This window comes from Arvicanthis niloticus, chromosome 2, assembly GCF_011762505.2.
Source record: "Arvicanthis niloticus isolate mArvNil1 chromosome 2, mArvNil1.pat.X, whole genome shotgun sequence".
NCBI classification, from domain to species: Eukaryota; Metazoa; Chordata; class Mammalia; order Rodentia; family Muridae; genus Arvicanthis; species Arvicanthis niloticus.
In genome coordinates, this window is record NC_047659.1 from 47,718,763 (window position 1) to 47,731,447 (window position 12,685).

A 12,685-nucleotide genomic window follows, 5' to 3' on the forward strand; every position below is an offset into this window, starting at 1 on the left:
AGGTGGGTTGATGAGCCGTCCGAGCTCGGTTCTTAAGTAGCACTGGAGGTGGTTCCTGTGTCAGGGCTTCTCATGTGCGCTTCCTAGAGTCAATAAATATTCAGCGTGGCTTGGTTCCCCACATAAAACAGTGACATGTCACACAAGTGAACACTGTAAATATGTATGAGTGAGTTGTGTTTTCCGATCTGGACTCTGATTAGACAGTGGTTTGAGAATTCGCTGGGTTTATTTGCCTTTTATAAACTCTGCTTTTCCCTTCTCCTCCTCCCATCTGATTAACACACAGGTCCCTTCAGAGAAGATCCTCAGAGCTGGAAAAATTTTACGAATTGCCATTCTCTCTCGAGCTCCCCACATGATAAGAGACCGAAAGTACCACCTAAAAACATACAGGTATGTCTGCTCATTCTAATGGCTTGACCTCTCCAATTTATGCTATATTAAAGTAGAACAGATAGCCTCTTTTATAAGGTCCCCAGGATCTAGCCTAAACCGATTTAACCTCAGAATCCCAGGAAAGTCACTCCTTAGCTAATTTGGGCAGGCATGATCAAAGAGGAGGACCTGGTGTGTGTGTTTGCCAGCATCATTCAGTGGACCTACTAAGTTCAGCTAACATTCACACAGGCCTTACTTATGCTCCACTGATTCCTGTATGTGATCCACCACACCCCTGATAGAAAGGTATGCCTAGGTCTGTGTTCATTTCTCAGCTAATAAAACTGACCCTGGGTGAAGAGATTAAGTAGTTTCCTTTCACTAAATCTTATATCTAGTGAGTGCACAAGCAAGATTTAAACCAAGTTGATGATTGTAAATTCAGAGATTTTTTTTTTTAAGTCATAGTGTTGCAGGTCCTGATAAGAGAAAAAATACACAAGTCTTTTATGGAATTTGTTTTCTAGTCAAGTTTTACTTTAGTTAGATACTTAACCTAGGAGAGGGGGTGTATTCTGCTGAAACCAGAGGAGGATATTGGGTATCCTGTTCTATCACTGTCCATCTTTGGGACAGAATCTCTCACTGAACCTGGACCTCGGTTGGCATTTAGCAAGCCCCCCGGGATGCCCTGCCTCTGCCTGTGGCAGTACTGGAGTGACAGGCATGCACCTGGCTGCCCCTAGCTTTTTATTCTGGAAATTCAGATTCAAGTCCTCAGGCTTGTGCAGCAGATGCCCTTAACCACAGGGCCTGCTCCGCAGCCCTGCGTGCTCACTAGCTGACTATTTTCAGAAATTACATCTGGAAGTCTTGTTCTGCAGCCCAGTAAGTTAATCTGTCTGGACTCTGGCTCATCTACACTATTACAGTTCTAAGGAGAGTCAAGATTTAAAATAAGGCCAAAGAAAACTAAAACGCACGTGCCACGCATTCCTGAGTTCAGCCCTTTTAGTCCTTTGGCTCTGGCTTTAAATTGACTTCAAGATCTCACATGGCTGAAAAGATTTTTCACTTTGAATAATTCAATTATTTTTCTCCCATAAGATGTGAGTAAGGTCCCCCAGCTATTGACTTGTGTTAGGGAAATTCCATTAAATATGTCATGCTTGGTGTCAAATAGTGGAAACTGGGAGTCAGAAACTGATCTCTTCCTTGCGCCATCCTGCTGAGATTTAAACCCTGACATGGAGGTGTTATATCTGCCCCACGCCCTATGACACAAATTAATGATCTGCTGGTGATGACCAGAGGTCTTCACTGGAAGCCACAGACATGGTTTTGTCTCCATAGCGGTTGGAGTTCTTGTCCAGATCTGTACTGGCAAGCTCCACCTTCTCTCTCCTTCCTGCTCCTTATCCTTTCAATATTGCTTCAGTGTCAGAGAGTTGAGGTCCCTCCAGACCCAGTAGTACCCCCCAATGACCACTATGCTTCAGGTCGACAGTCAGTTCTGAAGTGTGAGTGTCACCCAGGGCTCTGCTGTGTGCCCTGTTGTGTACTCTGGCTCTAAAGTCCTATGTCTTTCCTAGAAACTCGACACTCTGAGTCCTTTCTGCTGCTTGGGCTCTCTTTTTCTTTCTTTCTTTCTTTTTTTTTTTTTTTTTAACTTTAAGAGCAATCATTGGATTAAAATTATTTCTATACTTTTATAAAAAAAAAATTTCCACTAATGAATGACCAAATTATAAAATAAATACTTGTTCACTTTATATGCTGAGTTCAGAGGTATGTGGTTAGTTCAGAGTGAAGATGTAGGTGTGGTCTTCACCCTTTGATAGGTGACAGATGTGTGTAGACAGGCCTTGGCAGCCCTCCCTGGCTCCGGGTCAGCACATCCCAGGAGCTCTCATAGATTTCAGAGATTCTAGACTATTGGAACTGGAGAAGGCCTCTAAGTCCATCACCTGTCCATCTTTTCTCTCACAGAGAAGAGAACAGAAGCAGAGAGCTGGCCAAAGTCACATGGCTAATGAACAGCAAACCTGTTGTTCTACCTCATAGCTTCTCTGCTTCAAGATGTTTTCTCAAGCTGGCCCAGGGCAGGGAACCTACTTCAGTTTATCATAGAATGCTTTGGGTTTGCCTAGTCTCTGCTCATTCCCAGAGGTGATCCCAATCTTAGCATACAAAGAGAGGCAACCAGTAAGTCAGGCCCGGCTGCATGCCACCAGCTGCTCTGAGCCTCCCTGCCCTGTTCTACTGCCCCTTGGGATCTGTCCCTAGGACTTCAAGAGTCCACGTTCTCCCTTGTACACACACACACACACACGGAACACCTGCTCTATTTTCCCATTACCCATCCCATTTAGAGTTTACTAATATGTAAGTGTATAATTGTGTATTTCCTAACTAACATACATAGTTTGTCTACCTAGACCAACTCACTCCAGGGGACCAGCTTTGGGGCTAACACATAAATATACAGGGGACACTTGGTGTTGTCGGATGACAGATGCTGTAGATGTATGTGTTACTGCTCATTGCACAGAACTTATTTGGAGAGATTTGCATTGCTAATTGCTGATTTTTCCCAAAACCCCTCACACTGAGTTGTTCTGGGACCAGCTCACAGTGATAGACTTGGAAGAATAATATTTTCCCTCTACCAGCCCATTGAGCAGCCTGGTGCTTTGTGTTATAGTAGTATTTTATTTACATGATCCTGCTTAGAAGAGGTAAGGGCCTAAGACTGCTCTCCTTGCCTTGGAGTCCTCTTATGGAATACTCTTGGAAAGGTTCTCCTCTTGAAGATTATTCTCTCTCTCTCTCTCTCTCTCTCTCTCTCTCTCCCTCTCTCTCTCTCTGAAAAAGTATGGTTTTCCTATCTTCCGTGTCTCATCTCCTTTAGACAATGCTGTGTTGGGACTGAGTTGGTAGACTGGATGATCCAGCAGACATCCTGTGTTCACTCCCGGACTCAAGCTGTTGGCATGTGGCAAGTCTTGCTGGAAGACGGTGTCCTCAACCACGGTAAGATGAGCCACAGGCTTTGGAAAATTCTCAAGAAATGCAAAGCATATTTCTCTGGGTAAGCTATTGCTGAATTCCCAAATGGGCAAGAAAGAATTACAATCCCGTTAAAGAACCACCAAGCTAGCATCTTCATTTAGTAATACAAATGCAACGAGCGGATGCTATTGATTGCTATGTTCCACATTGTACCTTCCTAACTTCCGAGAATGAAGGAAAGGAAAATGAAATTGCAACCGGAGTGCATCAGCTCCAATTATGTTTATTAGTTTGCATTCATGGTTCATTGATAGTGTGATTATACTCCAAGCATTGCATAGCGGTCCTGATGCAGGGGCAGAGTGAGAGAGCAATGAAATGTGTGGCCAGGCTGATGACATGAGAGTCAGTAATGAATTCAGACACTGCCTTTTAACTGTGCCACTGTCTGGGAGAGCCAATTTGTATACCGGCAGGATGACCATATTTAAAATCAGAGCTGCGCTCTGCAATTGCTGTCTCCAGTCACCAAGGCAGCTCTCACTGAACAGAAGAGCTATCCGGGGGCTGCCGGGCGCCTGTCACTGAACTGCTAACACCACTTGTTTAAGACTACTTTTCTAAACATGAAAATATTTCAAATCATCCATTTCCCTCTCCGACACCTGGGAACGTGGGAATAATAATTTTGCTTGAGTTTCTCAGACTTTAATGTGCATACCAATCACCTGGGGCTCTTGTTGAAATGCAGATTCCAGCTTTGCAGGCCTGGGATGGAATCTAAGCATATTGTTTTGCAAGAAGTGCCCATATGTTGCTGTTGCCCCTGCCACCGATGCTGCTGCCACCACTGTTTTGGGGGATCGGGAAGGGTCTACCAGTGTTGTCTTTTTAACATATTGACAACCCATGCTATAAAGGGACTAAATGGTGTTGAGACATTTAGATGAGGGGTTCTACCCTAGTTCACCCTCTTTGTCTAACAAAGACCTAGATCTTCTTGTTGATAACTTGGTTGATATGTATGAGTTCCTGGGTTTGAGTCCTCAGCTTTGCCAAAAGAAAGGAAGGAGCATTTCTCTGGAAGAAAAATGACCAAAATTTCCTTTAAGGAGTCTGTGACCTAGAAGCATGGTCTAGTTGGCTCTGTTCATATCACTAATTAATACTTTTGTAACCGTCCCTCTCCAAGTGGGGTGAGAATTATGCCTAATGGCTTATAGAAAGAAAAGTGTAAGTTCTGGCTTCCCCGAGGAATGTCTCCTGTAAGACTGTCCTCTCAAACATCCATTCTCTGACAGGAATTTACCAGTTTGGGACACATGCCCTACACTGTAGAAAAAGCCACCGAGGCATAGTATGCTCACTCCCTGTAAGCTGGCAGGTGCTCAGCAGGAGGCCCAGAAAGTCAAAATCGGGTGTTTCCAAATGGCTATGGCTAGAATGACTGCAGATGGCATGGCTTCACTCCCGGCTGCCCCGCCTGCGTGAGGTGGAGTTTGAAGGACTCAGACTCTCTGCTGTTTAGCTGCAGGGCTCTTCCGCTGTACCCCTGGCAGGGAACTGTGGAACAGGGCTTCAAGCCCCAGCTGACCCTTGCCTTCATGTTTCCCACAGTGGATCAGGAGCGCCATTTCCAAGACAAATATTTATTTTATCGATTTCTGGATGACGAGCATGAAGATGCCCCTTTGCCTACTGAGGAAGAGAAGAAGGAGTGTGATGAGGAGCTCCAGGACACCATGCTGCTGCTGTCACAGATGGGCCCCGACGCCCACATGAGAATGATCCTGCGAAAACCGTAAGTGAGAGGCAGCAGCAGCAGCTCATCTGGCTGCCCCAGGCTGCTGCAGGTACACTGGGGAGGGACACAAGGCGGCAAAGGTCCTGGCCTTCCCGCACGTCAGAAGAGAGGCAACAAAGGGGAGATACTGCAGTGGTGCTTGTCTCTATTGTATTTTTAGCTTTGACGCCCCCCACCCCCAAAATCCACTTTCTCATCATGTGAGTTTCAACTATAGATCTTTAGCAGCTGGCTCAGGACATCAAACTGGAGTTCCCATATTAAATAACCTTTGGCCAATGGCAAACAGAAACTGGTCTGCTTCTAGGCTAGACTGAGGCAGTTCCTTTTTTCATAGTGCTAGAGACAAAAGTCCTCAGAAGCAAAGCTCTCATACCTGTGTTACACTCATCCATCCATCCATCCATCCATCCATCTACCCATCCACCCACCTGTCCATCCACCCATCTTCCCATCCATCTTCCCATCTATCTTTCTATTCACCCATCTACCCACCCACCTATCCATCCATCCATCCATCCATCCATCCATCCATCCATCCACCCTTTTGATAACCCCCTTAAAGGCTTCCATTCAGTCAATGAGGCAGCTGGAAACTCCTTTGTCTGCCACAGCTGACCACAACCTTGAGATATTTAATTAGGCCAAAGAAGAAAAAGCCTGTCGGATCCTGTTAGATGCTAGGCATTTTACTGATTGCTCCAGGGCATTCAAACTATGGCTGCTCCCATGCTCTCCCACTTAGGGAGACCCTTGAAGTGGGGATGGCTTGGGACTAGACTGGGAAGCCCCACATCCAGGCTTATATTTTTAAGCTGAAATTAAAACGTCCCTCCACCATACACCAGTGCCAGGGAGCTACGGATGTCAACTCTGAGTCCGAGGCTTAGCCGACCTTTTATCATCAGGTCTTTGTAAGAACATTCAATTTTATGTCTGCTATGTCCACTGGGCACTTTCCAAGAGAGAGCTATCCCTCAGACAGACTTCCCCAGCTTCTGCCCCTCGGACCAATTTACAATAGCCTCTGAGTATAGCTTTATCTCCTCCCCCCAGGACTCTTTGCCTTTCACTGGCCCATACTCCAGGCTGCATGGGCTTTTTTTTTTTAAACACATGTCATTTTGTCACACCATGTCCCCTTTGTCCAAAGTCTCTCTTGGGGCTTAATCTCCCACACAGAGCATTTCAAAGGCCTTTTCCCTCATCCCAGCCAGTACTATCATCCTTAACTCTAGAACCATGGCTTTCAGCTCTTTCAGCCTCAATAACCTCTCTTCAAACAGAAATTTAATAGAAGATTCCAAAATATCAAATAGAAAAGCCAGAGCTTCACTGACCTAAGCAGGAGTAGGGTCCAAGGAACCTGCCCAGCCAATTTATGCTCTGTCTGCCCTGAAGGATCATGGGGAGGGTGGCTGAGGACACAAGAATTCCCTGGGGCTTTGGAACTCAAATGAACGATGCCATCAGAAACTACACTTTCTCTCCAGTCAGACTGCCTCCCTTTCTCTAGACCCATTTGTTCATCCACCACCTGTCCTTCCTCATCATTTCCTGGGTCAATCCCCTTTTTGCTGGTTCCTTACTGTCATGGTCATCGAAACCACTGTCATTGTGTGGATATAAGTCTGGCTGAGACGACCCTAAGGCACTTGGAAATGTATGGAGGTGTTCATGTTGTCAGAATTCTTGAGTGGACACTAGGCTATTGGCATCCACTGGGGAGAGGTGAAGACCAAGGGATACTAAAGGCATTCAATGTCAAGGGGGACTGCCACATGTGTCCTGCAAACAGCTCTCTCCTGCTGGCAGGCAGCTAAAAGCTGGGAGTCTGTGAAAGGCAACCAGACGATGCTATGTTTCTTCATTAACTCCCCATTATTTACCAGTAATTGTTGACCACCTATTGTTCTGGATACTGTGGCATTAAGTTAAGTAGAAACAAGGGGCGTGTTTCTTCTTTCTGGAGCTCTGAGTGAGCAGAAGATAGCTCTCAAGACCTAAAAGCAATAATTCAGTTAGGATTGTACTGTATCCTATCATAGACAAGGTAGTGTGTGTTAGCATCCTATTCTGTGGAGAGGGGAGTGGCTCTTCTGTGGAATAGTCAGGCTATGTCCCCAACAAGGAAGGCATCAGGAAGCATTTGCAAGTGAGTGAGTGGGTGAGTTCACAGCCTCTGCCAATCCTTCCTCAGCTCTTCCTCACTTCAAAGAGGCAGAAATGCCTTTGGATTCACTATCATTTTTGACCACTTACCAAGTAGATTAAAATGTAAAAAGGGTAAGCTGTTCATTCGTGTAATCCAATGAGAAAAGCGCTGGCAAATTAGATTCAAATGGGGCAGACATTTATTGAGTTCTTGCTGTATGCTCCAGACTTCATGGCTAGGTAGACATTTATTGAGTACCTACTGTATGCTCTAGACCTCATGGCTAGGTTTCATGAGTCATCCATAGAAATACGATCCTCTGGGTAGGAGGTTTAGAACTTGTCTAGCATGTATGAGTGAAGCCATGGGTTCGATTCCCAGTGCCTCCAAAGAGATGTGGTGCTGCCTCCATTTTTACCCACACTGTGATGAATTTAGGTGAACTCTAGAAACCCAAATCTCCAAAGAAAGTCTTTTTTTCCCAATTGACCTCTGGCTATTAAATGCCAGGTTTTCACTTTGTGTTGTGGCACTTTAGCAACCAAAGCAGGAAAATTTGGAGCTTCAGGCTGGTTTGGATTAGATTATGAAGGTCCTCTCTGCAAACAAACAAACAAACAAAAAACAAGATAAAGATCCACTAATATTTCTCAGTGTATCCTCTGGGGATTTTCTTCCTATTTCCCCATTTTTATTTAAAAAAAGAAAAAGAAAGAAAAAGCTGGCGAATACTGGGATTGAGCTGCCAATGCTCCCTTTGGCTTATAGACTTTCTCCTACTTCAATGGCAGTCCCTAAGGGATGGAAGAGTAAAAACTAAGGAATCTAGTTTTGTGAGATAGACACTCAAGTTCTACACACACACACACACACACACACACACACACACCACACTCCCCTACCTCTACTTCTCTACTTTTTGGTTGGTTATCTTTCAATTTTCTAGCAACCTTTGGAGGTACCACTTGACTATGTAAGAGGAAAGGAAAAAATGGCGGAGGCCAAGTCCATAGGTCCCAGGGAGACTGGCCCCTCACTACCTAAACTGCAGAGTCACTGAGAAGCGTGGGACCAAGGCGTACGCTGGCTCCATGTCAGCTGGGCCAAGACCCCCAGTTTTTGAACTCAGCACAGCTGCATTTATAATAGTTACCACTGCCAGAGAGGTTGCAGAACTCTGATAATTACTGGGAAAGAAATAACACAATATTCTTTGATGAGAAGATTACTTTGAGAATTTGATTGTATAATGAAGATGTTGCTTTGAAAGGTACTTTCTATTGTTCGGCGTCTGAGACTCGCTAGCTAAAAAAAAAAAGTGTCACTTGTTTTGACAGGCTACTTAGAAAAATTCTCTGTTTATTACATTAACTGCAGCATTTTAACTGTCAAACTGTGAAAGAGTGTTCTGCAGTTTAAAAAACAGAATACAGCTCCAGGGCCAATTTTTTGGCACACTCTTGTTGCTATTGGTATTGAAAGAAAAAAAAAAAACATACATTCTGAATGTGAAATTAGCTTTTTATGTGGTGGCAGACAGAGTGACTCACAATGCCCACTGTGGTTGCACAGGTGTGGACCTGGGTGGCATTTGGGGGCAGATGCTACAGAACAGTGACAGGTTGATGGTGCTATTGTTGTAGCATTGAGACAGGACCATCAAACACAAATGAACTCTCGGAGCTTATTGTTTTGACTTTGCTTTGTTTATAAATCTGAACGACTCTACATGCATAGATACAGCAGATTCTTACATGCAGAAGTGGGCATTTGGGTATGTTTAAGCAGGCACTTTGGGTAGGAAGCCGTGGGCCCAAAGATACAGAGGGGACGAGATAAGTACAATATTGTAAAACTAAAGCCATCTGGATATAAATAGGCATCATGGAGACAGGATTCTTCTGCATACAAGCATTCTAGCTCCTTCCATGGAGAGTGGAATGCTATGCCCCACGCTTTAGAGGGGTCTCTCAGAGGCTTGCCCAGAGTGGGAGAGAAAGAAAACTTGTATTTCTCAAATCTAATTCTAAGTCTACAATTCTGAAATTTCCTAAATCCTAGAAGCTTAAGGAATTGGAAAGGGAAGGAGTTTATTGAGCCCAGAGAGAGTGAAAAACAGCACAAAAAAGTTAAGATTGCTAAAAAAAATTTTTTAAGCAAGTTTTGGAGTCTTCTGAATGGGCCTGAAACTCATAAATTTTTATTCATTTGTGTTATGTGGTCAGTGAAAGGTTTTAGACATCGGCATGAGGCTGCAAAGAAAGTGAGCGCTGTAAGGAAACACTGGGAAGAATCAGGGAGTTCTCCACCGCTGTCCATCGATGGCTCTAATACAGTTGTTGGAGGGCACTCAAGAAGCTATATAATTTCTCTTAATTAGCAAATCTCATCTCAATATTTTATTATTCTTGCCCTTCCCACAGTACACCCTTCAATGTAAACCTTTCCCAGATTCTCCCTCCCTCCCCCTCCTCCTTCCCCATCTTGTGTGCACACGTGTGTGTGTGTGTGTATGTGTGTGTGTCTGTGTGTGTCTGTGTGTGTGTGCGGGCAATTGCCTGCAGAGGCCAGAAGAGGGCATTGGATTTTCCTCTGGGTTGCCTGATGTAGATTGAGAACTGAACTGGGGTCTTCTGGAAGAACAGGAAGCCCTCTTAACCACTGAGCCACCTCACCGCCCCCACTTGCCTTAACTGCATCTTTATTTGTCCAGACTGTTTTTGAGGATGTGAGGTTTTAAATCGTGATCTTTTTAGGAAGGTCCCTTTACTCTGGGGATCTCAGGTTCACCAGCCAGAAGTCATATTTTTTCACTTCTGGGGAGGAAGTACTTGCCCTGGGAGTGTACACCATCAGGCAGTCCATCCTCACATGACGGTCAGAGGAAAGCTGCCTGAGCACAGAAGCCAAAGCTAGGTAACAGGGCTGCTCCATGGACCTTCCCACAGTGCACCACTCAGCGCGGACTCTCCCACAGTGCACCACCACTCAGCACGGATCATCCCACAGTGCACCGCTCAGCTTGGACTCTCCCACAGTGCACCACCCAACGCTCAGCAAACTGCCTCTGTTCTCACTGCAAGGGTTGCTATGTCCTCATTGAAAGCTGAGAAAATGTACCTGTATAAGTGATTCCACTAAGTGAATCATATCTTGACTTTAGAATTACATCTTCCTTATAAAAGCAGTGTACCAGGCACTGCTCATGTCTGCATACCCAAGAAAGCGCCCAGAATTGGTGCCATTATGATTCAGGCTCAGGGTAGTGGTGCTATTAACTATTACACACTTACACTTTAGGGTTCCCGGTAAGATTAGCTCGTTTTTAATACTTTAAGTCACTCTATCTTATTAATATTTTACTTTTAATGTATTTTAATGACTTTAAGTCAATCTATTTGTTGTAGAAAATTTGAAAACTACTTGGAGGAGTTTCAAAATGCATATCACATGTGCCCTATCTCCAGATATATGGTTACTATTAACATTTTGGTAGCTAGCTCTGTGGTAATTTTCAGTGTTTTTTTTCCTACAATTGATGGCATGAGGCTCTCTAAGGCTGGGGTCTTAAGAAGGTGTGGAATGTGCTATCTGACTGAATGTTCCTGAATGCATTCACTTTGGGATGCATGGATATGTGGGTTGATTCTCTGCTTCTTAAGGGCCTCAAAGGCCCTCAGTGCTCTTTCTCCCAAAACAGAGAAGGAGCTTTTAGCTGGACTGGGGCACAAGCATGGGAGTGGACCAGAATCATACTGGGAGAGTAAAGAGCTGCCTGACGGTGAAGGAGAACCCAGGCCCAGAGCAGAGTTACGTCAGGGGTCAGATGAGGGCAGGCCAGCTGTGCCATCTTTGGGCATTAGAGAAAAATGTAGTCATTTTGAGGCACCATGGAAGAGCATGAAGAGATGTGAATGGTCAAATGTGCAGTACATTGATCTCTGAAGCTGAATTCTCTGATGATTGTAGAGAATGGGCTACAGAGGCCAAGACTACAAACAGCTAGATATTTATATGAGAATAAAATTAATGGGTTTTTGAGAATTTAATGATACCATTTGAAATACATGCATGCAATCCAAGAGCCCACTAAATAACTTGTCAGTAATATAGAGTATGAGAGCCAGGATTCTTTTCTCACAGATTTGCCATTAACACATCCAACATCTCTCGGGTCCAAATCTCAAAGAATTTAATAATGCCTGCTAACCCTCCCCCTGCTTTCCAAGGGTTTGTAAATGGAAACACAAATGCAATTGTATTTAATGATAGGCAGCATTTATTAAGTGCATGTGTGCTAGCACTGGGCTAAATAACTCCTTAATTCGATTCTCTCAACCAACCATGAGGTAGTTAACACACTTCCCACCTTGTACGTTAGAAAACAGAAGCTTAGGCAAAGTCAGTTGCCTGTGGTTATCCAGATGATGGTGGGCTCAGAATTTGATCCAGATGGCTTACTCTGGAGCTGTCTTCCACCTGCCATGGTCCTGAAGGGACTTGGAATAACTTTTTAGGTTATGCTTGGGGCATTGGTGAAGAAAGATGTCATGGAAATGAGACTTTTAAAGTAGTTATGACAAGATTACTTCATATCATTAAATTATTCTTCTTTACATCTGAAATTGGAGCATAATACATTCAATATGTTATCACCATATAGAATAGAGCATAACAGTTCATCCACTGTAGAGAGAGTGCTCTCCTTTGAGAGGATTTGATGATTTCTTAGTCCATAAAGGGCTCTGATAACAATGGGGATTCTTTCCTTGTAAGCTTCTGGAGCCTATAGTTCTCTTACATGGATCTCAAAATGACAACTCTGTGTTGTCATTAGCAGAGTCCATGTGGTTGTAACATTGTCAAAACTGACTCTACAGAAATGAAACATTTTATGATTAGTGTTTCCAGATTAAATATAGGATGCCTAATTAAACTGAGATTTCAGATAAACAAGGCTTTCTTAAAACTATGTATGTTTCATGTATTTTTCCCCCCGGGTGAGCTTCACTATGTAAAACCACCAGGATGGCTTCAAATTTACAGATACCTGCCTGGCTCTGTCTCTGGAGTGCTGGGACTAACAGGTTATACAACCATGCCTGGCTCTCACGCATCATTTTATTGCTAAAACTGGTCCTTAGCTTGGGGTTATTAATAATTGGCTTGTCTTCACAGCTGTGTAGAAGAGGTGCTGGAAAACTTGGGTAAGGAGACAAACCATGGCTGGGAGGAGCCACCTTACTCCACCAGAACCACACACAAAACTTAGTGACTCATATTTGAACAGCACTATGTAGTTTACATGGTGACCTCACATCCTTCAACTCTGA

General features: G+C 44.1%; 1 protein-coding gene across 4 annotated transcripts in view; it reads left to right on the plus strand.

Annotated features, from left to right (window-relative positions):
- The window catches only part of Rapgef4 (Rap guanine nucleotide exchange factor 4), a 285,813-nt gene that overhangs the window by 205,373 nt on the left and 67,755 nt on the right, over positions 1-12,685 (plus strand). For all 4 annotated transcript variants that reach the window (XM_034494585.2, XM_034494587.2, XM_034494588.2 and 1 more), the window contains 3 exons: positions 290-396; positions 3,293-3,414; positions 5,011-5,194. In XM_034494585.2, coding sequence (XP_034350476.1) covers positions 290-396; positions 3,293-3,414; positions 5,011-5,194 — 413 coding nt within the window. The remainder of the gene's footprint in view (positions 1-289; positions 397-3,292; positions 3,415-5,010; positions 5,195-12,685) is intronic.